Source organism: Molossus molossus, unplaced genomic scaffold, assembly GCF_014108415.1.
Source record: "Molossus molossus isolate mMolMol1 unplaced genomic scaffold, mMolMol1.p scaffold_m16_p_8, whole genome shotgun sequence".
NCBI classification, from domain to species: domain Eukaryota; kingdom Metazoa; phylum Chordata; class Mammalia; order Chiroptera; family Molossidae; genus Molossus; species Molossus molossus.
Genome location: NW_023425402.1, coordinates 47868683 through 47895800, shown reverse-complemented (window position 1 = coordinate 47895800; position 27118 = coordinate 47868683). Strand labels below are relative to the sequence as shown.

Here is a 27118-nt window from a genome sequence, read left to right as displayed (position 1 = left end):
ACACAGGCAACAGTGTGGGGAAGGCAGGAGAGGGGTGGGAGCAGGGAGGAGGGGGTCAATGGGGTAAAAAACAAGGGAAATCTAAAATACTTGCAAAAATAAAGACAAATTTTAAAAAAATAAAATGTATTTTTAAAAGGAATAAAAAGAAATGCAACCCAACTACAATATTGTTCTGGGAAAACATTTCATTTTATAAGGAGTACATTGCAGTAAAAAGTAGAGCCCATCCATGAAACATTACTTAATACTGGTCCCACTGGAAGTAACATTTTTCAACTAAGCTCTGGTGTTATTCATTGATATAGAGCTACATTTTAAGGTAGCTGATGCTATTCCTACCTCTCAAATCCAACAACAACAACAAAATCCAAAAGTATATTTTTATTTGCGGCAAAGTTATAAGAGACATGGTACTTTTAAAGTAGATATTTAAACTCAACACCTGAAAAACAGAAATGTTGATGTTTACAGCTGAAGTTTTAAAAATGTACTTAAAAATCAAATATGGCACTGCAATTTCCGTAAGCTTTATTTCAAAGTGTCAAAAAAAACTAAAGATGTTCTTGTACACACATATGCTATGTGTCTAAGAATTCAGAACTATGCAAAGAATTTTTCAATATGACTAAAAAATGAAATATTTACACCCTTTAGTGTAGTACTTAATACTTATTTTTTAAATCTATTGCTGATGCTACTTGTAAAAGAGCAATGACTCAACCAGAAAAATAGTAAAAGCTGCCTTCTCTTTTTTAAAGTGCTTATTAGCAAACATTACCAAAAGCAATAGTTTTTAGAAATACATAATATTCAAAAGTGCTCAGAGTCACTACTAACAGAATCGAATATGCCATTTTGTACCTTTGTACATGTAAACTGGTTTCATCTGCATTAATGAAAGATTGCTTTCAATGGCCCTCAACTATATGCTTCAAATCATAATAGTGCTATTAGTATCAGCAGCGGGAACAGTAACAACAGAACAACCCAGCACATTTTTAATGGATCACAGCAGACTAGAAAAACTGTTACAGCTTGTGGATATGTTACATATCCAAGGATGAGCCTTTACTTTCACTCTGCCTATGTGGTAAACATTTAAAAATAAATAAAAACACCTTCTAGTCTCTCTATAGAATATTTCACAGTACACAAAGGTATTCAAATTCTTGTAAAATTTAACCAAACTCTTGTTTCTCAACATTTAATACAAAGCCTATTTCCACCAAGAAAGCAAGTGGAAATTAACAAATGAAATACCTAACACTAAAAGCCTGAAGGAAACAATTGTAAACAATTCTAAAATGAAGCTTTTGAAAAAAGATTGATATAAACATTCCAAAATAGAATATTTTCTGAGAGTGAAATATTTGACTTCATATCAATCATATCACTTTTATCAGATTTAAATAATTTAGAAAAAAATAAGCATCATCTTAACCTCACTGCTTTCTGTATCAGGCTCTCATTCTGACTCATGCCCCTAAGTAGGAACCATTTAACAATCTTACGGTGAGCATCCCCTCAGGTTCCTGTTTATTTTCTGAACCTTAAGCTTTTTTTACTTCTCCTTTATCTTCCCTCCAAAAACCCCACGTAGCCTAAGAGAAAATTTCCATTAAAAAGTCACAATTTAAATACAGTGTGATAATGCTACATTTGATTTAAAGTAGTAATAAATTATAAATTGCCAAATAACTTAATGTAATTTATAATGCAATTCCTGGTATAAAAAGAATCCATCTTGCCCTGAATATAATAAAGCAGTCCAATGATTTCAAATTACTTATGAAATAAAGGCAAAAATAAGGTGTAAAATACTATTTATAAAAGTCAAGTAAGAAACCAGTTACCATAAATCTTTTTACAAAGATAAATGTAATGTGTCTTCCCACTTCTAAAAATTGTTAAGGAGGTTTATAATTAGTGGTTTCAAAAATGACTTTACAGAAACTAGAGATTGAATTACATATTATTTATAACAGAATAACATTAAATATATATGTAACAATAATACTGCAATGGTAATTTAAATTAATCTTTGGATCTGCTACTTTTTGGCAAGTATATTTCTTTTTTAAAGTCTTTGCTATAACTGGTTAGTTTTTAAACACTAGTTTTCAAAAACTTTGCTATTGAGATACTGTTAAATAAGGAGATACCAGAAGTTTCAAACAGTAATAATATGTCTACAAAATAAAACAAAGATTGTTCTTGCATCTTTTGTTATTGTAACAAATATACTTTAAAATAGATAACATTACTATGCCTGTAAATTAAAAACACCCTAACCCTTAAAAAGGGAGTGGAAATGGAAAGAAAAATGAAAAATTCTTATTTAAAAATAAATCTGAAGTCCTTGAATTTCTTAAGAACTTTATCTTCTTTTGGACCAAGCTGTATCTTCCATCATTCATCCATGGGATATGATGTTAATTCTCCATTTTGTAGGTTTCAGTTTGCATTTTCTTGAATGTTTGCAAAGCTGGTACTGGATTTGAGACGTTTGGCTATATAAATCAAAAGTATTAAAATTTTAATTTAATTTTCTAAACATAATTATTCATTATTTTTATGTAAACTATAGTATTCATCTATTAATTCTATATTTTAATCAGAATAGGTTCAATCTTCTAAGAATTAAAACCTTTCTATATTTCTCTATCAAACTCAAAAAACATAACTTTGCTAGAAGCTGCATATGACTTTGTTAGCAGTACCAAGTAAAACAGACATAATTTATACACACTGAACACAATCTTAAATATGTACTACAGAGGAAAGTACTCACAAAATGGAAGTGCTATAAGGTATAATGAATTTACATATTCAAAAATCTAAGTTAGAAATCCAAATCTAAATTTCTTTTAAAAGAATTCAGGTGCAGATAATAGCATGGTGATTACCAGAGAAAAAGGAGTGGAGGTAAAGGAGAGTAAAGGGGGGATAAATGGTGAGGTGATGAAAGGAGACTTGACTTGTTGGTGAACACACAATACAATATACAAGATGATGTATTGTAGAAATGTGCCCCTGAAATCTATATAATTTTGTTAATTAATGTCACCCCAATCAATTCAATAATTTTTTTAATTCAGTGAAAGAACTATGTAGTGTTAAAAAAATAAACAAAAAAACACATTTAAGTGACTTACAAAGAAGAGTTAAAAATTACATGTACACAAATACATACACACACATATCCTGCTACCAACAAAATATGTACAGTTATTTTTATTATGATGCTAATGGGACTGAGTCATTAGGGTTAGTAAAGAAAATCAAGGTGCCCTGGCCGGTTTGGCTCAGCAGTTAAAGAGTGTTGGCCCGCAGACCAATGAGTCGCGGGTTCGATTCCAGTTAAGGGCATATACCTCAGTTGCAGTTCATTCCTGCCCTGGTGGGGGAGGCAACAAATCAATGTGCCCCCCTCACATCAATGTTTCTCCTCTCTCCCTTTCTCTCCCTCTCTCTGCCTCCCACTCTATCTAAAGAAGATAAATAGAAAAATATACTCAAGTGAGGATTAAAAAAAAAAAAAGAAAGAAAGAAAGAAAGAAAATCATGGCTATTTGGCCTGGTAATATGTTTTGTACTTACAGTTAAACATGAATGTTTCTCATGTTCCAGAAGTGAAAAACAGTCGTCCCATGATAAAAGTATCTTATACTGGATAGGTAAGAATCTACCTATTTCAGGAGTTCTCAACTCTAGAGTAGAGGTTATGATTTAGAAGGTCTGCATTGGCACCTAGACATCTGTGGGTTTTTTGTTTGTTTGTCTTGGTTTTAAGCTCTATCAGGATCTCCCCTGACCTTCACTCTAAGTGCAGGATGACAAAAGGACTTCCTTTCAGCCTAAGCTAAAAGTCTACTTCTTAAGTCTTCAGTGGATTTGGGAGGCAAACTAAATCAAAAGTTGTGTTTTTTTTTCCAATTACATTGTTTAAAATTACTAGAAATAATCTAGTTTCTACTAATTACCAAATGTATTAAACTAATAAGCAATACCAATGAGTACTTATACCTATAACTTCTTTGCCTCTTTATTCTCTGATAAATCCCTACATCCTTCAAAATTTTACTCCAGGGATCATCTAATGGTGACGTCAGACACCCATAATGCAGTTAGTCTTATCCTCCCTCCTCTGTGGTCCAACCACACTGTATATACCTGTACTCCATCTGTTATAATAACTGAATTATGGTGTGTTCTTTGAGGGAATGTACAGTAAAGTCCTCACTTAACATCATTGATGGATTCTGTGACTTTAAGAGAAGCAATGTATAACAAAACCAAGTTTACCATAGCTTAATTGTATAAACAAGAGCTGAGTTCCTATGGCATCTTATCAATGTCATAACGAAACAACAAAGTTATTTGAGGACTTGATATATTGTGCGTTGTTTTTTTTATTCCCTAATTCCTACCAGAAGACTTGATGAATGGGGACATATAAAATGGTAGCATAAAGAAAAGTAAATTAAAATGTCCATAAGGTAACAGCACGAGAACTATTTGCTTACACAAGCATTTCCTTAAATTTATGATTTAATTAATAAACAATGCTTCTGTGCAACATTAATAGCTATTATGCAAAAATTTTACTATCAAAGTTTGGGAATGGAATCTCAGAGTCTTTAATTTATATTCAACTATATTATGAAGCTCAAGAATTTACAAGACTAGTTTTTGAGAAACACACTCTAGGAAATGCTAACATTAAGTATAATATTTTTATCCAACAAATATATGTGAGAATCTACTATGGGCCAGGTACTTTCTAGATACTGGTGATATAGTGGTGAACATGACAAACAAAATCCTTGTTCTGATGGAGCTTACAGTTGAGTCAAGGGAGACAAACAAATAAGGTAGAAAATAAATTATAAAGTTAATTTAAATAGCGATCAAGTACCATTATAAGAAAGATGTTATAGAAGAATTAAAAGAAGGGTGTATTCTTAGGTTGGAAGGAGGGTTATAAAAAGTCTCTTCGCATAAGTAACCTTTGACCTAAGACCTGGATGACAAGGCACTAGTCAAGGCAAGAAGGGAGGACAAGTGCAAGAGGGGTGCAGAAAGGCCAGACTGCCTACATATGGCCTCGTGAGCAAGGAGAGGAGTGGATGCAATGGAAAGGTAGATGGGGGCCAGGTCACATATAGCTTGGAGAGCCGACCCTGGAAATATGTTTGGATTTTATTCTAGGGACACATGAAGGGTTTCAAGTTGGACAAGGGCATAGTAAAATTTGTGTTTAAAAAGTACTTTAGCGTCCTGGCCAGTTTGCTCAGTGGTTAGAGCGTCAGCCCACGGACCTGAGGGACCTGGGTTCGGTTCCCGCTAAAGGCACGTACTTCAGTTGCAGTTTGTCCCCGTCAATGTGTCTCTCTCACATCAATGTTTCTCTCTCTCTCTCCCTCCCTATCTGAAGATAAATGCAAAAATGTCCTCGGGTAAAGATTAAAGAAAAAAAATTTAAAAAGTACTTTAGCCACTATATGGAACGTGGGTTGTAGTGTGTCAAGAAATGGAAGCAGGGATACCAGTTAAGAGATTCCTGCATTAGTGCAATAAGTGAGGATGATGGCCTAAGCTAGGATATTACCGGTAAAAGTAAAAACAACTTAAGATATATTTTTGAAAGAAAGGTTGGCAGTACTTGCTGATGAATTGAAAAGATATAGGGAAAGGAATAGGGGAATGGGAAAAGAAAAGAAAAAATTAATAAATCAAAAGAAAATAAGGTTTGTGATTTATACAAGCAGATAGATTATAGTAATTTTTACTGTTAAAACAAAAACCCTGGCCCAGCCGGTGTGGCTCAGTGGTTGAGCATCAACCCATGCACCAAGAGGTTGCCAGTTCAATTCCTGGTCAAGGCATGTGTCCAGGTTGTGGGCCACATCCTCAGTAAAGGATGTACAGGAGGCGGCCAATCAATGTTCCCTCTCATCGATGTTTATATTTCTCTCTCCTTCTCCCTTCCTCTCTCTAAAATCAATAAAGAAAAAAAAATTATATATACCTTCATCAGAAGCAGTAAACATTTTTGTAGAATTAAATAGATATGCAAGGTAAATAAGATGCTACATGGTTGAGCATTGACCCATGCACCAAGAGGCCACTGATTCGATTCCTGGTCAGGGCACATGCCAAAGTTGTGGGCTTGATCCCCAGTGGGGGATGTGCAAGAGGCAGCCAATTGATGTTTCTCTCTTATTGATGTTTCTATCTCTCTCCCTTTCCCTCTAAAAATCAATAAAAATATATTTTTTTAAAAAAAGAAAAATAAATAAAAGTACACTAAGTCTTGAAAAATTAAGTTTTTCAATAGTGAGGTCCCCGGACTACTCCGTTATTATTCTAAATCAGTGTTTTTAGGACTGAGATTTCACATATTTACAGAATGTTGTACACATATGATAAAGACTCTCCCCTCCAGTAGCTAGCTTTTTAAGGTCATAAGACGTTACAAAGTCTGTTCAAACTGATCTACAAGTAACCTTTAATTTTTTTTAAGTTAGATATATTAGAAACAAAGTTAGGAAAACCATGAAGTGCTAGAAAAAAATTTACATGTTAATGAGTTTTTATGTCATAGATTTCTAGACTAGGAATATTTGAGAGGAAAAATAGCCTAACATTTTTCTCCAAAAAACATTTTCTTTGTAAAAATTAAAATTACTAAAAAATAAGCTCATACATTCATTCTGATAATAAAGAAACTCATGAGACTTATAGCCACTTTTCTTCAGCTAGGTGGGAGCTTCTAGTTAGGACTCTTTCTGCTCTGCCCTATCTGGTGGGAACAAAGGGAAGGAATTAGTTTGTATCGAGCACATGCTATACGTCAAATAATGTTCTTGCAACTGCAATTTCAACTTGTTCATAAACAAACTGTGTACAAGCTATAGTTTCTCCTTGCCTGCCGCACTTTCAGGTGCCTCTGCCAGGGCTCCAGTGGGCCTAAGAGCTGTCTCTATCTTCCTACTGTCTGCAACGTCTTTGTTGCTTATTCCTCCGCTGTTGCCAACCTTATTCCAGGGAATCTAGCTTTCTCAATTAAAGCACCTAAAAGATACTGTATGTTGCCTTTTGATTATCTATACTTGTGAACTTCTTACACATCGCATTCATTAGTAAGCATAATTGTAAAATATGAAGTAGAGAACTGTCTTAGGCTAATATACTTTGAGTTCTCTGAGTATATATCATTTCTAAAGCAGGCCTAAATTTTTAAAATACAGGTTCTTAATCTAAATAAGTGAACAAGTGTAAGAAGACACTTACGTAAAATGAGTTTGCGTTTCTTTTGTTCCGAGTGAAGGAAGCTACTAAGGTAGAAAACAACCGGTAGAAAAAGGATGAACACAGAAACTGCAATTACAGGCACAGTGTCACTACAAGGGACTGAACAGTTGAATGTTCGACTCCAAAGTTTTCGAGTAATGTTCATCTGGAACAAAAACAAATATTACTCTATTTTATATTTAATTTGTCTTCAATTTTATATAATTATTTTGTTAATAATGAAGCAGGCACTCAGAATTTAGACTAACTATACATTGTGAAAAAAAAAAATCTATGGATCATTGAGGACAATTTCTTCTGCCAGGAAATAAGGTGGTCCACAATTAGTCATTGTATAAATTTATATTCATACAAAAATTTCATATTCTGAATTCATAATACTATCCAAAAAATGTTAACCTTGCATAGATTTCAAACAGAGAACTTGTATTTGTATCAATAAGAATATGGTGAGACCATGTTTCATTCATTAAAAAAGATTTAAAAGGGTAACTATATGATATGATGGATGCATTAATTAACTCGACTGTGGGAATCCTTTCATAATGTATAAATATATCAAATCATCACATTATACATTTGAATTATACTACAATTTTGTTCATTATACCTCAATAAAACGGGAGGCAGGACTCACAAAAACAAAGCTTTTTTCATGTTACATATGTAATCTCTAATCTTGTTGCAATATTTTTAGATGAAAATAAAAATATCAACTTTATAGGGCTTCTCTATGTTTGAAATACTTAACATTTTATCTGAAAAAATATGAAAGGTTCATATGCATGGCAAATTAATTTTTAAGTACATAATACCCAATGAGTCATGTAAACTTTATTAAACAATATTAATATTTTATTTAGCACCATACAATAGATACAAGTTAGGGGCAGCAGTACCTTACTTGCAGTGAGCTCTTGGTTTCTGTCAAACGGTCTGATGATACAAGGAAACTATCAAATTTAATGTAGATTTAAATTAAATCTTGCCTGGATTTTGTTTAATTGAGATATGGTTTACAAATAGTACATTATATGTTTACTGTAAGTTTTGCTTATTGCAAGAAAGATGTTCTAAAATAGGTGGTCACGTTGATTTCCTGTGTAATCCCACTTATGTCACAGAACCAATATTCATTTTTCTTCTTTATTTAAAAATAATCAAACAGACTATTATTTTAAGTTAATATATATATGTATGTGTGTGTATTTATTTATATTGAGAACCTACAAGAAGCGAGGTACTATTCTAGACACTGGAAATAAAGCATTAAAAAACAAACAAAAATTCCCATGGTGCGTCTATTTTAAGTACGTTTAGCTATCCTGAGTATTACTGATCCACTATAGTTGACTCCGAGCTGCTATAATTCACACTCATCATTCTCAACCATTAAGTTTATCAATTTTGACCTTAAGTTCTCTACTTTTAGCCAGTAATTTCTCACTTTCCTCTAATGCCTCAAGACCCAGGCATCATATTCCCATGAAAAGGTATGATCGCCATCTCCTGGTGCCCTATGAAAAGACAGGCTATGCAATGGAGAAAAAAGCTTTTCTGTTGACCATTCACTCAATCATACATATTACCAGGGGCCTGTTATATGCCAGGCCCTGTTCTAAATATTAAACAGTGAACAAAAAGGGGCATGAGGTCCTATTATCCTCATGTAGCTTATATTTTGGTGAGGGAAGACAGACTATAAGTAAATACAAAATTTTAGATAGTAATAGATATAGCCCTGGCCAGTTTGGCTCAGCGGTTGGAGCGTTGGCCTGCGGTACAGAGAGACCCGGGTTCGGTTCCCGCTAAGGGCATGTACCTCGGTTGCTGTTTGTCCCCGGCCCTGGTTGGTCGTGCGGGTGGCAGCCACTCGATGTGTCCCTTCACATTGATGTTTCTCTCTCTCTCTCTCTCTCCCCCTCCCGCTCTATCTGAACAACAACAAAAAAAAGAATTAAAGCAAGCCCTGGCTGGTTTGGCTCAGTGGTTAGAGTGTCAGCCCTCAGACCAAAGAGTCATGGGTTCGATTCTGGTCAAGGGTACATACCTTGGATGTGGTTCAGTCCCTGGTCCTGGTTGGGTTATGCAGGAGGCAGCCAATCGATGTGTCTCTCTCATATCCATGTTTCTCTCTCTCTCTCATCTCCCTCCCATTCTATCTGAAGATAAAGAGAAAAATATCTTTGGGTGAGGATTAAAAAAAAAAAAAGAAATAAAACAATGGGATAGGAAGTAATTGAGAAGTGGCTTCAGAAACACATGACAGCTAAACTTAGACACTTCTTCGATTAGTAACACAAATAAGAATGTGAAATGTAAACATAAAAAGCCCACACAACTTGGAAAATGACACACATTATCAAACTTAAAAATCAAAATGTACCAAATTATCAACTCACTTACGAAGAAGTCACTCATTTTCATTTTAGTCTAACAGATCAGGATATTCTAAAACTTTACAACTTTATAACCAGTTATTTCTGGTTAAGACAGTGGATAAAGATTCCAATATACCTCTGAAAGAGATAATGAAACTGCAGGCACATTCAACAACACTGCAAGATATGTATCATATTAGAAGTGAAGTACTCACTGCATCTTCCACGTCAATGCATAAATGTGTTCCAGATTCAGCCTTATTCTCATGTTCATTCATTTTTTGCATTTCACTGTACAGACTACTCAGAGTTTTGTATGCGTTTTGACAGTTTTTGCACACTTCTGAATAATTTCTCAGTTGCAGAAGACTCTGCATGCTCTCCTAAAATGTTAAAGGCACACGTAATACACACAATAAACATTACATTTCTTTAATGTAAGCTATTTGCCCTCCCAGAAAACAGGGAACAACGTAGTATGTTCAAGTGCTGAACTAAATGTTGGGGCAGTTGCTAAACCTTAGTTTTAGCATCTATTAAAGAGGACTACACTACCTGTATTATAGGTCCCAAGTATTAGAAACCTGGTATGTAAAGCACATAGCAAAATATTTGGCACTTTCCAGTGCCTCTAAATTTTGAAAGCCGCTGCACTAGCCACTGTTAACCGAGGACACTAGCTCGTCTGCCAAATTACTGATACCTAAACACCAAAAATTTCCTAAATTGTCTTGCCATTTTACGTATTTGCTCTTATGTATCTTGCTTTCACAGAATAAATATAATATGCCCTTGCCTGTGCTGACTTCAACAGAGAGGACTTTGTTAATGGGAAAAGAAAAGGCACTAAAACTACATCCCCACACAACCCTTTTACTCCAAGCTTGTAATTCAGGCCTTTCTACTCAACAAAAAGGGACTAACACCAAAGAATTGTATAACCTAAAGTGAAGGTAAAGGATAGAGCATATAGGGTATTATGTTAGCTAATCTCAGTCTTTTGCACTTTCAGGACTAACACTTGTCTTTCCAAAAACAAGTATTCTAGAGTCAGTTCACTTTATTCTTTACCTTGTAGCCTGGAAAAATGCTATGTTAACTGAATATCAGAATAAAAAAGAAAGGAATAATAAGAGAATTTAAAATTATAGCCCCCACAATATTATCCTCACCATCTATTTGACAGAGAAACTAAGACTCCCTTTAGTTCTGCCACAAGAAATAGTGCACTGCTTGTTTTTCACAGAACAATTATGCATTTAGCTAAATGTGTTCAATCAAAAATTGAGCACAGACCCTTGATGAGAGAGTGTAATTTAGCCATTTATATTAAAAATTTAAATGCACATATATTTTGACGTAGCAATAACAACAAAGGTACTAAAAGAAATCACAAGAGAACTTTAAAATAATCTCAAAGTAGGAAAGGCCGTCTAGTGTGACACCCATCTGCAAGGCATTATACTTTTTTCATAAGTCTAACAACAAAAAAATGAAAATTTCTTCATAACAAAAAGAAAAGCACAATAAAAAGACAATAAACTAGGAAAAATATGTTCAACTGACACTCCAGGAAAAATGCTAACTTCCCTAAAATACATTCATCAGAATGCTAATCTCTTAAAGCAAAGAGATTCTGCAAATAGTTTTGATAAACACTGTACATAAAAATTACCATTTAGAGTTTTACAACATACATTAGCCCACTAAAATTCTGAAGTCCCGTAGTACAGCATTTCTCAACCTTATTAGTGCATGGGCCATCTACTAACATCTTGCAGAACACAGTTTGGGAAATGCTCATCTAATAGTTCTTCTTCTTTTTTTTTTTTTGGTACGTGCCCTAAGCGGGAACCGAACCCAGGACTCTGGTCCGCAGGCTGACACGCCAACCGCTGAGCCAAACCAGCCAGGGCTAATAGTTCTTATTATTGTGAGGAAAACTCATAATTCTGTATAATCACGAGGAAATCACGCATATCTATATCCTAAACATGTTTACATCTACTGTGGGGATTACGTGTTAAGCAAGTTTCCAAACTATAATTTTATCAGAGTTCCAATCTCACCCCTAACACCACCAGGAAAGTTCCCACACCAACATTCAAGGATCAGAGGTGGAGAAACCAAAAACCACTAGGGTAGGTTTCTTGAAGGCTACCTTTTATATTATAATTCAATATGCAAAGTTACCTGCTAAACAGTGCCTTTTAAAGTAGGTAAAATATATGTGAGCAAATACTGATGCAGAGAATAAGCCTCCTGTAGACACACAGAGTGGTACTACTACGTTGCCAAATATTGTACTACATAAACAAAGTCAAGGTAAATTACAGTCAGACAGAACAACATTATGTTTTAGTTAAAAAATCACATGCCTCAGTTAACGTGTTCATGCTCATTATCTCATTGGCTCCTCACTACAAAATATGTGAAGGTCAGCTGGGTAGAGCTTACTATCCCCATGGTACAAAAAAGAAAACTAAAGTTTCATGATTCTCCTAAGGGCTAGTAATGGAAGAACTTAGTAGAAATCCAGGTCCACTAACTTCTCTACATGGAGTGTATAGATAAATATCAACAATTAATGCCATAAGAATTGGAATTACTTATTATTTGTTTTCATTTCAAGTATCATATACAAAATACCTGAAGGTTATGTTCAAAGCAGGTCAAGGTCTTATTAAATTGATTGAGGAAGTATAACGTGCTGTTTGATAATTCTTCACTTTTGTTCGTTAAACAATCTGTCCAAAAAATAAACCCAAAAAATATATTAATAAATCTCAAGCAACAATCATATATTATCATCTCTCTCAAGCTATCACCTTCTGTTTCGCACTATGGTAATTCTTTTTTTTAGTTTTTATTGATGTTTTTTTAGAGACAGAGGAAGGGAGCAATAGAAACATCGATATGAGAGAGAAGCATCAATCAACTGCCTATTGCATGCCCCCCACTGGGGATCGAGCCCAAAACCCAGGTAGGTGCCCTGTCTGGGAATCGAACTAGGACCTCTCAGTCCATGGGATGACGCTCCATCTACTAAGCCACACTGGCTGGGCTACAGTAATTCTTTATTCAAACAAGTTTGAAGTATTTCATATAAGAGAATTTTCCACATGCATAAAGCTTATCCATTTTTATTTCTAAAAGTTGTATTTTATATCAAGCCACTTTCATGAAAATCTTAAAATAATCACATATTCTCCTTTCTTTATAAAAACAATATACCAAATAAAATTTAAATTGACTTTTGTCAGCACATCTTAATCATGAACATCAGTTAACAAATGTTGGCTTAGTAAGGGTACTCTTTTTAGCGCTGTCTAGGCATAGGATGTTTATTTTGCATTAATTTTACTTAAATGCATCTGTTTTTTTTCTCCTTTTCTGTGTCAAATTTAGTAGTTCTGTGCCCCATCTTCACTAGTGGGTCATTGGTTGCATCTAATGATAACTTTTTTCCCATATGCCCTTTCTGATCTATTGCAAGTTGGGAGACCAGAGAAATAAACTAGTAGGAATTTTGCCCCAAATACTGATAAAGAGGTTTCAAGTAAAGTCTGGGGAAAAACAACTTTTCACACATTTTAAAAAATCTCATATAAATGATATTCCTCTTCAACTGGCTCCTCTTGCTTAGCACTGGCTCAAGTTCATTCCTTTCCATTGTTTTCTACGTGAATGTAACACGTTTACCTACTCTCCCTTCTTCAGTAAGATATTCTATATCTTCACTTTGCTTCCATCGCTCCACGTGCTCCATCTCCCCTCTCGTCTAGGTTCCAGTGCCTGGCTTCACACCCTGGAACTCGTGGTCAGTCACTTCAGTCTCACCCAACTAGAATCCTAACCTTCTTTGTGTTCCACTTACAGACATTTCCAACTCTGGACAGACTCTTTTACTTTCTTGACTCCCAATTCTGGTTGTAGAACATTATTTTAGAAAATTCTGAAGTTATAATAAAGGAACTCAATTCAAATTCTAATCTCAGGGCCACAAAACAATCCTTACAGATGCCCTACCAATTACTCTACATGGGATGTTCCCCATATTTTCTATTCTGTAGTCATCAATCCTACCCTTGTCCCCCTTACTTTCCCCCTCAGGGCCATCTATTATGCTAGCTCTCAAATGGGAATGGAGAGACAGGACAGGAGGCTATTGCAATTATCCAAGAAAAAGGTGGCAATACAAATAAAAAGAATTCAGTGGATAAGAGAGACTGAACAAGCAGTGAAGGAGATCAGAATATGCCACTTCAAAATAAGCCTCTTTGGCATATGGATTATTTTGAGCTAAAGGCCACTGAGAACCAGCAGATGCAGGAACGCTCTAAAAGCAGGGCATAGGCCTGACCGGTGTGGCTCACTGGTTGAGCATTGACCCGTGCACCAAGAGGTTGCTGGTTTGATTCCCAGTCAGGGCACATGCCCAGGTTGTGGGCCAAATCCCCAGTGGGGGGCATGCAGGAGGCAGCCAGTCGATGTTTTCTGTCATCAATGTTTCTATCTCTCTCTCCCACTCCCTTCCTCTCTCTCTAAAATCAATAAAGAAAAAACAATTTTTTAAAATAAAAGCAGGACACAGGTTTCTGTTTTGTAAATATTTATAAAGGAAGTTTTTATTTATAAAGATATCTCCCTGTCATGTAAAAGGAAAAAGAGGATTCAACAACTTTATTAACAGGAAAGGCACTAACTTAAAAATCTCTGTAACAAACCTTACTATACAACCCTTGTTTACCATACTTTTTCTGGTCACCTTCCCAAAATTTGTCTCCTCCACCCAGAAGCCCCAAACCCCTTTCCTTTGATTAGCCTAAAATGGTAAACACAAAAACAAAAAAACAAATGCAACTATCCCTTTGGTTTACTCTTCATTGGGGGCTCCCATGTATACAAGTGCAACACATATGCTTAGAAACTTCCGTTTGTTTTTCTCTTTTTAACCTGTCTTTGGCCAGTCTAATTTACAGAGTCTCAGCCAGAGAACCTAAAACAGACAGAGGAAAAAAACTTCTTTCCCCTACAGAAGACACTAGGATATGACACACTATGAGATACGCATATACAACAATCACTACAATGCAAGCTAACGCTGAGTACTTGCTATGTTCTAAAGTGCTATGCTTGTGCTTTAAATGATTTATTCATTTAACTCTTACAACAATCCTGTGAGGCAAGAACTGTCATTATCTCCATTTTCTAAATAAGGAACAGAGGCTTAGAGGAATTAAGGAAGTTGCTCAAAGTCACAGAAGTGGTAAGGAAAACTTAAAATTTCTACTCAGTCTGATTCCTGAGCCTGCACTTTCAAACACTTAAAAATAATTAAATATTCACACCTAAATACTAACCACTGAAGTTCAATACCTGGAGTCAACAAATACATGCCACTACTCCTCCCTCCACTGCCACAGACACTTTCCATGATGCAGAGATTCAGTCACTACCAAATGATCAGTGTTGGCGGCAGATGAAACCTACACCTAGTGAACAGGGTAGCAATAGCACAATAAAACTTCTTTGTGCAAATTTTAAAAAGACACCCTCTCTGGGTAGATTAATTACAAAAAACAAAAACAAAACTCACTCCTGCTTCCAGAGGCTGAGCTGGAATTCGGATCCATTCAACTCTCACAAAGTCCCCTAAGGGCAGGGGTTGATCTGCACCTTGTATACTCAGGGCCTGCTAGTGAACCTATTTCTCTAGTCTTTCCTTTTCTTAACTCATGTACTCCACATTTCTTGCAGCTTTATGTTTTCAAGAATGTAAGTTCCATTCTGACTGCTCACTTTACCATTTAAAAATCTTCACAAATTAGGTCCTGGCCAGTTTGGCTCAGCGGTTGAAACATCAGCCTGTGGACCAGAGTCCCGGGTTCGGTTCCCACTAGGAGCACCAAAAATAAATAAATAAATAAATAAATAAATAATAAAAATAAAAATCTTCACAAATTAGCAAACAGCCAGAGAAATAAAGTGACACACTGAGGAATCAAACCTCAATCTAGTAAGGCTCTGAAATATAAGATATAATGTAAAGACTCTCAATTAAGTCTTTTCTTAATTATGCCATTTTTTCTTTACTATTTAAAAATGTTACTCCAGTCCAGCCTGTGTGACTCAGTGGTTGAGCACTGACCCATGCACGAAGAAGTCACTGGTTCAATTCCTGGTCAGGGCACATGTCCAGGTTGTGGGCCTGATTCCCAGTGGGGGTCATGCAGGAAGAGGCCAATCGATGTTCTCTCTCATCATTGTTTCTATCTCTCTCCCTCTCTCCCTTCCTCTCTATAAAATCAATAAAGAAAAAAAATTTTTAAATGTTACTCCAGCCCAGCTTGGTGTGGCCCAATGGTTGAGCGTTGACCTATGCACCAAGAGGTCACTGGTTTGATTCCCAGTCAGGGCACATGCTCAGGTTGTAGGCTTGATCCCCAGTAGGGGGCCTGCAGAAGACAGGCGATGGATGTTTCTCTCTCTCATTGATGTTTCTCTTTTTTTTGTTAAATCCTTACCTGAGGATATTTTTCCATTTATTTTCAGACAGAGTGGGAGGGAGAAACACAATTACAAATATGCAGAATATCAGTATATTGGGCAAACAAGATCGAACAGGTTTTCAGGTTTGTAGATGACATTTCTCAGGGAAGTACAGGGAATACAACTGCATCCATGGCAATTATACATCTGTGTTATAATGAACCATGTCATGGCAAGTGGCATACATAATCTAGGGGTAAATGAGTATGTGTTCATCCCGTGTTGCCTACAAAAGTAGTACATGAATAACTGAAAGCAATGATAATTTCTTCTATACAAAGTATATAATTGAAATTTCGTTATAAACAAGTAAGTTATAGAATTATAAAAGACAAACAAAAGAAAAGAATAATTTATAAAGGAAGCTTCTCTGAACAACAAAAGAAGTTAATCTCTTCTATTTTACTGACAGCCATTCCTTTTCCCTTAAAATAACTTGAACATTAAATTGAAAGCTAGTATATAGACTGGTCATCGTTATATACTGCATTAATGCAGTACCAATTTTTTCAATGATCATTAAACAGTGAAATCATACAGCACAAAGGAGTTAATTTATATAATGAGGCTAAAAATGTCTTCATTATTAAAGAGCCCTGACCTTCTGATTTAAAATCAAGGAACTCCAGTAAAATTCCTCTTTTATCCTTTTACAGGAATTGGGAACATGAGGTTATAAGCAGTGAGAAGCTATATATTTTAAAAATTAGTAAGTTAAGGAATAATAATAATAATAATAAAGCTTCCTATAAGCACTAAATGAAGTGTCATTATGAATTTTCCTCATCTCAGATAATCAATGCAGCCTCATCAAGGGCAGATTAGCATAACTTCTTTCTCAGTGAGGGCTCAAGCATCAGCTCAAAAGGCATTCTTAAGGGTATTAATGATTCAAGTTAAGACTTTACATAGAAACCTACTGAATTATCATTACAGGAATTATACATCTTTAGATCAAGTATTTGGCATCTAACAGGAAATTGTATAAAGATCTCTACTGTTTTTCAAAACTAGTTTTATAGAAAACAACAATCACCAATTTCTGAAAAATAAGGCAAGCTTCAGAAAACAGTATAAACTAAGGTGAAGGTAAAGGATATAGCATATAGGATATTATGTTAGCTAATATTATGTTTGTACCCGAACAACATAAATTTAACAAGTATGAAGACTAAGACATTTTAAATTATAAGATACAAATAATAAGTGAGTCTAACTGTAGGTTACCATGTAGAGAAAACATGGGAAAGAGAGGTTCTGGTTACTTGACCTTCTGGTTAACCATTAAGTTTTATTATTGATTTTTAAAGAATCAAGACTAATAAGTGAAGGATGTCAGAATATGCCTTTCTAAAATATGAATCTTTGCCTAAGAATTATTTTTAGCTGAAGGCACTTGAAAAACAGCAGATGCAGAAAGTAGCTTTCTATGAACTCCCCTTATCTGCCTAAAGACAGATCCTCCAAAAGAAACTCAATTGTTGTAAATCCCTTCCCTGGGAGTTTCATCAACTAGAGAAGATTGACTTATCCCTGGAAAGGAAATCAATGGAACAGCATCAAGAGTCCAGAAATAAACTCCAACATAAACAGTGAACTGTGAGCTGAACTCATAGAAAGAGAGAGAATAATGGTGATTGCCAGGGGCTGGGGGGTGGGAGAAATGGGGAGATGCTGGTTAAATGATATAAGCTTCCAGTTATAAGATGAGTAAGTTCTGGGAATCTGAGGTACAGCATAGTGATTATAGTTAGAAATACTGTATTAAGTACTTGAAAGTTGCTAAAAGAGTAAACTGTTCTCACCACAAAGAAGAAATGGTAATTATGTGATGTAGTGAAGGTGTTATCTAACATTACAATAGTAATCATTTGCAATATATAAGTGTATCAAATTAACACATTATACACCTTAAGCTTACACAATGTTATATGTCAATTATATCTCAATAAAGCTAAAAAAGAAAAGAAAAAAAAAGAACAGAAACAACCGTAAAACAATCCGTGGTCTCATCAAATCTGGTCACTCTGCTAGTTAGTCAACCGTCGTATGTGTAAAAACAGACAAGAAGCATCCCAATAACAAAGCTATCCTTATGTCCACAATACACTGCTGATAACAGCTTCAAAATTCTGTACAAGAGAATTTGTTCATGTATTTTCTTTACTTCTTAGCAGTATTCTCCACAAGAACTAGTTTCCATGTTATTATAATGTGAATCGGAAGAGTTGAGCTCTTCCTGGTATATATAGAAAGAGACATTCTTACAAATGAAGATTTTATAAACACAAATTTCCCTTACAAAATGTTACTTCTACTGTTTTCAGAACTTCTCCTGTTTCTCAAAATAATTAGCTCAAAATAATCTTTATGCCAAAGAGGCATTTTGTAGGGGTGGCATATTCTGGTATCTTATAGTCATATTTTGGGGTAGTAGAGTCTGGTCTCCTATAATACAAAATGACAGCATCCTGGGCAATCTTCTGATTGGGAACAATTTGTTTAAAATTATAGTGTGATATGACTGCCTTCTTCCATTTCATTAAAAGAGTAAATATCCCTTATATTCTTCACATATTTCTTTTTAATTTTTCAATTACAGTTAACATAAATTATATTAGTTTCGGGTGTACACCCCAATGATTAGACTTTATATAATTTACTAAGTCAGCAGTTCTCAACCTGTGGGTCGCAACCCCTTTGGGGGTCGAATAACCCTTTCACAGGGGTCGCCTAAGACATAACAGTAGCAAAATTACAGTTATGAAGTAGCAACAAAAATAATTTTATGTTGGGAGTCACCACAACATGAGGAACTGTATTAAAGGGTTGCAGCATTAGGAAGGTTGAGAATCACTGTTAAGTGATCATCCTGATAAATCTAGTACCCATCTGACACCATACATAGTTATTAGAATATTATTGACTATATTCCCTATGCTGTATTTTATATCCTCATGACTATCCTATAACACCCAATTTGTACATTTTTTTTTTATCCTCACCCGAGGACATTTTTGCATTTATCTTCAGAGCTGGAGGGAGAGAGGGAGGGAAAGAAACATTGACCTGAGAGAGACACAAATGGTCACCACCCACATGACCCCAACCAGGGCTGGGGACAAACCACAACCGAGGTATGTGCCCTTAGCGAGAACCGAACCCAGGACTCTCTAGTCCACGGGCCGATGCTCTAACCGCTGAGCCAAACCGGCCAGGGCCCAATTTGTACTTCTTAATCCCTTCACCTTTTCACCCATCCCCACTCCCATATGGCAACCCTCAAAATGTTCTCTGTATCTATGAGTCTGCTTCTGTTTTGCATCTTTATTTTGTTTTGTTTTTTTAGATTTATTGTTAATAGATATGTATTTTTTGCCATTTATTGTTCATATTTTTATATTTTTTACCTTTTTTCTTCTCTTAAAAAGACCATGTAATACTGGTTTGGTGGTGATGAACTCCTTCAGCTTTTCCTTGCCTGGGTATTTTTTTTACATATTTCTATAGGCCAATGATTTAATAAATAATGACTGGATAAGCAAAAAGTTGATTTTCTTTTACATGCAAAAATAAAGAGAGGACTTTAGCATCATTCACTAATAAAATAAGAGTGAGGACCCCATAAAATTAGTGGGTTAGGAGATCTGGTTGCTGGAGATGTAACTACATCAGAACCTGACATCTGATGCCTGATGGCTACGGGTTTAAAAATGTGCAACTCTAAAAATGTTTTCACATTATCTAGTTTTAATTTTATGTAGTACTAATTGGTCTTTAGGAAAAAAGAGAGTATTTTTCATGAATATTTTAAATAAAAGATTAGGGTTTTCCATAATATCAAACATTTATAAAGCATAAATGTAAAATTTTTGTAGGGCTAATTAAAGCGTTATTTGTATTTCTTAAAATGGAGACTGTGCAATAAATTTGTCAAACAAAACTTTTAAAAAACAGAATTAGCCTGGCCCAGCCAATGTGGCTCAGTGGATTGAGCGTCATCCCACGGACTGAGAGATCCCAATTCCATTCCCAATCAGGGCCCATGCCCAGCTTACAGGCTTGATCCCCCATAGGGACATGCAGGAGGTAGCTGATTGATATTTCTCTCTCACATTGATGTTTCTCTCTCTCTCCCTTCTTCTCTCTCTGAAAAAACAACAACAACAGACACATTAAAAAATAATAAAAGTAAAAAAACAGAATTAGGCATTAACTCATGAACACTGTCTACTCAGATGAACAATCTTAAAGCCTTCTAAATTTCAAAGATTTCAAGGTTCATTAAAATAAAATCTGACAGCTATACTATTGCACCATACTTACAACATGAAAATGAAAGAATTACTTACTTGCACAATTTGCCTTCTGCCATGTGGAATTAAAAAACTCAGAAAGAATCACAACTATTTGTATTCTATCTGCCATTAAGAGACTTCTGGCACAACTATGATTCTCTGAAGTATTCTGGAACAACAACAAAAAAAAGAAAAGAAAAATACAACCTGAGTATTTTTAAGAGTTTACAAACAACTTGAAACAAAAAAAGTTTAAAATAATTAAAATATTTATTCTAAGCATTTTAACATTTTATTTGATGTACTCAAATAATGTCATTAATAATAACAATTGTAATAAAACAATAGCAGCTAACATTTGTTGATACCAGGTTGATTTGCAGGGGAGGAAAATCTTTGCTTCTTAATTGTCTCCTTCTATAGTACAGTCTCAACAACTTAGGTCCAAATTGTATGCATGTCGTATTTCTTACTTTCTGTGCATAGGAAAAAATTCTGGAATGCTAGTCACAAAATGTAGCAGTGGTTATGTGTGCATACTGGAAATGTGCTTATTTTTGTTTTATTTTTGCCTCTTTCACACTGTCTAAATTTTCCCACAATTAACACATTATTTACATATTTTTTTAATCTGGTGGGTAAATGACCACAAAACATTTAGTTTCATTTTCTGGTACATCCAGTTTGTACCAGAATAGTCTATACCCAGATAAAAAAATATGCTTTCTTTCCACAGATCATTTTAATAATGAAACTCATGCTATGCAAATAGTAAGTCCAACTTCCTAAATTATTTGGTCCGTACATATTTCCTTTTCCCTTTGCCCCTGGCAAGGAACTAAGTCCTTGCCTTTATTTTTTTCAAAGTTAATTAACTCCTATTATTTACCAAACACTGTAAGAATCCTGGTGTTCTGAGGATACAAAAAGTATAAGGGAATGCCATTAGCAGTGGGGCTTCAAGAACCTCCCCAGACACATAAAGATAAGGAATTATATAGTGTGTGATGAGTAGTAAAAGAGAAAGATCGACAACTCTAGAAAAGAACTGATCAACCATGTGGGGTGAGAAAAGAAAGAAGGAGGGCTTAACAGCGGAATTCTTGCTTGAAAATACCTCTGATGTTCATTTTAGGATGGTTACCCTCTCTGAGGCTTAGTTTTGTTATTTCATTAAAAGATGCATCCAAGCCCTGGCCGGTTTGGCTCAGCGGTTAGAGCATCAGCCTGCGGTCCCGAGAGACCCGGGTTCGGTTCCCGCTAAGGGCATGTACCTCGGTTGCAGTTTGTCCCCGGCCCTGGTTGGGTTGTGTAGGTGGCAACCACTCGATGTGTCCCTTTCACATCGATGTTTCTCTCTCTCTCTCTCCCTCCCACTCTATCTGAACAACAACAAAAAAATGTCCTCGGGTGAGGATAAAAAAAAAAAAAGATGCATCCAAGTAAATACTTGCTTTAAAAAAAAAAGTGAATTAAACAAAGCATTTAAAAAGTTCTTTTCTTGAGCCCTGGATGGTGTGACTCAGTTGGCTGAGCACGTCCCATGCACCAAAAGGTCGCCAGTTTGATTCCCGGTCAGGGCACATGCCCAGACTGCGGGTTCAATCTTTGGTTGGGGTGCATACGAAAAGCAGCCAGTTTAAGTTTCTCTCTCTCACATTGATGCTTCTCTCTCTAAAAAAAAAAAAAAAAAAAAAAATCAATGAAAAAAAGCTCATTTCTTGAATTTGCTTTCAGAGCAATATTAGCCATAGAAGAAAATTTCTAGTATCGCTTCTAAAATATTAGAGCATAGCCCAAGAAGTCAGATAAGCCTTAGTCACTAGCTGGCAATCTTGGGCAGCTGATGTAACCTCTCTGAGGTTCAGCTTCATTATCATGAGTCCTATATAACATATATTAATCACTTAGCACAACGTCTGGCACCTAGATAGGAACTAATATATGCTATTTCACCTATATCTTGCTGCCAACCTGAAGCACTCTAAGTGGGTGTTGTTGGCTAAGCGTAATCAGTTACGTTAGTTGAATCTTCATAAGCAGATGACTGGCTATTTAAAAAATCAATACAGCTTGGAAGGAGAAATATCTGTAACAAAAATAAATTAATTAAAAAAAATCAATACAGCTTAATCTGTATGAGTGGTCAATGTGTGAAACAGTTCAGTTGAGGAAGACATCAGTGTAGTCGGGAGAAATTAGGAAGAGTTCATGAGGAAGTGAGAGATTTAAACTAAGCCCTATACTGAGAAAGGAAAGAGGATTCCAAAATGGGAGAATAAAATGATCGATGGGTGAAAATGGAATGAATACATGGTGTTCAGGGAGCATTCAGAAGGCTAATACAGCTAGAATGGAGTGTACCTTAGTGAAAGTAGAAGCATTAGAGGGAGAATTCAGGACAAGGTTATGAAGTCTTGAGGGTCAAGAGATTTAGACAGTGAGAAATTTTTAAAGGTTTTTGAGGACAGTGACATAAAAAGCACAGTTTGGGAAACACATGTCTCTGGGTCACAAAATGTAGGGTGAGAAGGCAGAGAGACTAATTAAACCATTTCCATAGTTTAGGTATGATGAAAAGATGGTGGAAATGGAAGAGAAGTGATGAATAATCCCAATGATGATGATGTATTTGCTGAGTACCTAATGGTTCTCAATGCTTCAAATGCATGACTCATTTAATCCCTATAACAATTCTGTGAAATAGGTAGTAGTATACTTCTGAATTCAGACCCAGCCTCTTCAACTACATGGCTTTGGATAAGTTACTTAATCACTCTGAGGCTCAATTCCTTAAAGCATAATATCCACCTATACTATGCCTAGGTTCCTCATCTGGACAGAAGTTCCTTTAGGAAGGAAGCATTGTATTTTATCTTTGTATTCCTAACACCTAGCAATTGACCAAAAAACACTGGTCCTTGGTTTAGATTTAATTCTTAATACTCAAATACTCATAACCACTGAGCAGAACACTAACCACAATAAATCTAACTATCCACTTCCATCATGCCTGTTCGGCAAAAAGCAAATAACCAAGCAGGTTATTTCCACAATAAATCTATAATCCCAAACTGCACTCTTCGCTTTCCTCTCAGCTCCTTCTCCTCTTTTTAAAACCACTATCCCAATCTTCTCCACGCTCCCTGAAACTCCGATATCACTCTCACACTTTACTCTAAGAGAACATCTAGCCTCTTAGTTGACAGTGAAAACAGAAGGCATCAAGCTGAAACTCTGAGCTGCCAACCTCTACACCCAACCTCTCCCTCTACCCTCCTGTTACAGTGCAGAAAGTCAAAGGCTCATCTCTGTATAGATCTACTCTGCCTTCTCAGGAAAACTGACCTTATTTACTTTTTCCACTCTCTCCTATATCTTTACCTTCTCTATAGGGTCCTTCCCAGGAGCATTTAAACATGTTCAGGTCTCTGCCACCTTAAGAAAGAAAACAGGGAAGAAGAGACATGGGAATGAAGGGACAAAGTAACAGAAAGAAATGAAGAAAATCTCTGAGTCCCACATTCCTCTGTAGTGACCTATCTTATCTCCTCTTTAAGGCCAAATTCTTCTACAGTTATATAGGTTCACTCTTCCCACTTCCTCCTCTTCCATTCACTATTTAACCTACTTTAAGCTTGCTTTCACCCCAAGCACTCCTACAAAAACCATTCTCGTTATGGCATCAATAATGCCAATGTTGATAGATGCAGGATTTGACAAAAATAACCACCCCTTCCCTTTTCCTTATTCGTCAAGTATACTCATCATAACATGGTTTTAAACACTACTTTTATCTGACTACTCCCAAATATATTATCTCAAATTCAGATGTCTAGACATATATCTCACCACATATACATTATCTCCACTTATATGTATCATAAACTGTAGAAATTGTGCTTTTGGGCTAATATACCACACTCTGCTTTAAGGAAAGGAGGAAAGAGAAAAGTCTAGAATAAATTGGAAAATAAATGCGATTGGGGAAAGGGTTTTTCTGCCTCTTTTAATCTCTTTCCCCTCTTCCTTTCACAAAGCTGGGTACCCGGATCACTGGTAGAATCTGAGAAGCACAAAGGAGAAGAAGTGTCTGCCACCCCAACACTGGGAAGGGGAATTTCTGTGAAAATTCATACACAGATTGGGTGACGCCCTCAATACTATACTCAAGTTTGCAGTAATTTTTTAACCTCTTCTAACTCCACAGTATCTACACAAATGCACAAAGCATTTGCTGCCTCAAAAGACCCAAGTTTTACATCATGATCAGTTCTTCTGGCCATAAAACAACTCATCTTTGCTCAAAACAGAATATGATGCCATATAGTACCCTGCTGTACTTGACAGGGACAAGCCTTGGGGACTTTACTTTTTATTTTATTAATCCTCACCTGAGGATATTTCTTCCACCGTTTTGTTTTTTTCCAGAGTGAGTGGAATGGAGGGAGGGAGGGAGGGAGTTGGGGATGGAGAGGGAGAGAAGGGAGAGAGGGAAGTAGGGGCGGGGGTGGGGGGGGGTGCGAGAGACACACTGATTGGCTGCCTCCCCCATGTGCCTGACTGGGACAGGTGATGGAATTTGCAACCCAGGTATGAGCCCTTGACTAGGAATTGAACCTGAGACTCTTCTGTGTAGGGCCAACACTCTAACCACTAAGCTACATGGGCCAGGACTGGGTTTTATTTTTAAATCATAGTGAGGTGTGTGTGTGTGTGTGTGTGTGTGTATGTTTATACATATACATATATATATATATCCCCCTTGCTATACTCAATAGAACTATGCCTGAAAAACATTGCATGTAAGCCTAAATGTATTTAAACTACTTTGAAAACTAGCTCTTTACAGAAAGATTGACCACATGATTTATTTAATGCAATGCATTAATGATTTATTTAATGCAATTTATTTATTTATTTTATTCTTTATGTAAAAAATAAAATAGATTTATGTTAATAGGCTGACTTAAAGCAAGATGTAACTATATAAAAGTCTGTATTTTGTCAAATCAGCTATGATTTATGAAATAATTCCAACCACATTTTTATGAGACTACCTGTGCTCTCATTATAAGAGAAATTTCCTCACTCCACAATCCCAAAGTTACTCATGTCTTTCCCTTACAAGGCACATCCGGTCCATACCTCCTGACTCTGACCAGCCCTGACACTCTAACCCTTTCCTACTCCAGACCCTGTAAGGTTCCTAGGAACAGGAAGGTATCTTCTGCGTCTTTTTTTTTAAGTCCCTCATAGCACCTATCACATGGCCAGAAAACCTCTAAGGGTACCAAGAATAGGGGCAGGGGGTATAAATTTACCGTTTTCTAAAATTTTAGCTCCCATTTTCTAAGAACTTTACTATGTGCCAGTTTTCCAAGAGTTCCTTTTATCCCCATCTTACAGATGAGAAAACAAGCACAGAGAATGCAACATGCCGAGAGTGTACGGCTAATAAAAGGAAACTAAGACTCCAAGATAATCCAAGGTCAAACTTCTAGAAAGTGGTGGATATGAACATTTCTGGCTACAAAGCTCAAGCTCGTAACCACTACCACACTACTGCTTCCCCACTCCACTTGGGGTTTCAGGAAAGGGTCCCTCCTGGGAACTCCAGGTGGAAATGGTAAGAAGCTGTGGCCCAGTTTGGGGAAGAGGGTAAAGGGGGAGGGGTGCGGAAAGGAAAAGGTAGGGTTGGGGGTGGAGGAACACTAAGAAAATCAGTCATATCTATCTGTAAATAGTATGTGGCAAGAGAATGCCCAACAGCAGCTACGAAGGCAAAAAGTCAAACCCCAAGCACTATAATAGCATCCAGTCTTTTGATGCTCAAACTCTACAATCCTAGACCAACCCCTTTTTCTTACAGGTGGGAAAACTGAGCCCCCTATCCCCACCCCAGCCCAGCCCAGCCCACCCCACCCCAGTTAACCCTCATTACGTCCTCCTCCTTTCCCAACCCTCCACGCCAGAGGTCCCAGTGTGCTCTGCTACCCACCACCACGACTCGGCTGATGTTGTCCATCTTGGTGGCGACCTGTTGGAAGAGGGGGTAGCAGGTCTGACAGAGGCGCACTGGCCGGGCGCCGCGCACCAGACACCCGGTTAGCTCTGCGCTGCTGTTGGCGAAGTCCAGCAGCAGCTCCTGGCACTCCGGATACAGATCTGGCAGGTCCGGGGGTAGCGACTGTGGCCCTAGTCTTCCTCCCTGCAGCAGGGTCAGAGACAGGTCCTCCACCTCCAGCAACTGCTGCTCCGACAGGAAGTCGTACAGGACCCTGTGGGGGCTGCTGCCCGAGACGAGCGTGCCCAGAGCCAGCCCCGGACACAGCAGCGGCACCAGCAGCAGCAGCGGCAGGAGCAACGACCTCCGCCGCGAGACCGTCGCGTCGGGATCCATCGCGGGGTTCCCACAGCCCAGGGCGCTCACGACCGCCTCCTCGCCCCAAGCCGGTGCCGCGGACCGCCGCTTCTTCCGGCTTCCTCGGGTGCAGGCCGCGAGTGGGGTCACGAGGTGCGCGCGCCATTGTCCCGCCCCCGGCGCGCGACGCCCCGCCCCATTGG

General features: G+C 36.8%; 1 protein-coding gene across 2 annotated transcripts; it reads right to left on the bottom strand.

Annotated features, from left to right (window-relative positions):
* Positions 1–208: 208 nt before the first annotated feature.
* OSTM1 (osteoclastogenesis associated transmembrane protein 1) lies at positions 209–27027 on the bottom strand. 2 transcript variants are annotated; one of them, XM_036249305.1, is made up of 6 exons: positions 26553–27027; positions 20606–20720; positions 12348–12448; positions 9917–10084; positions 7300–7465; positions 209–2513 (listed from the first exon to the last, which is right to left on the bottom strand). In XM_036249305.1, exons 1-6 carry the CDS (start codon positions 26952–26954, stop codon positions 2458–2460), a joined length of 1008 nt encoding a protein of 335 aa, XP_036105198.1. In that variant the 5' UTR covers positions 26955–27027; the 3' UTR covers positions 209–2457. The 2 variants fall into 2 exon arrangements, with proteins under 2 accessions (XP_036105198.1, XP_036105199.1); XM_036249306.1 differs by having other exon boundaries at positions 12351–12448.
* Between the last annotated feature and the right edge of the window lie 91 nt (positions 27028–27118).

What these genes read in the sequence shown, in the direction of transcription:
- OSTM1 (XM_036249305.1), bottom strand. Translation starts at nt 26,954, where the DNA reads ATGGATCCCGACGCGACGGTCTCGCGGCGGAGGTCGTTGCTCCTGCCG. An exon ending in GCAGAAGGCAAATTGTGCAA is followed by an intron (nt 12,449 to 20,605) that starts GTAAGTAATTCT and finishes TTTTTTGGACAG; the next exon opens with ATTGTTTAACGAACAAAAGT. An exon ending in GAAACGCAAACTCATTTTAC is followed by an intron (nt 2,514 to 7,299) that starts GTAAGTGTCTTC and finishes TGATTTATATAG; the next exon opens with CCAAACGTCTCAAATCCAGT.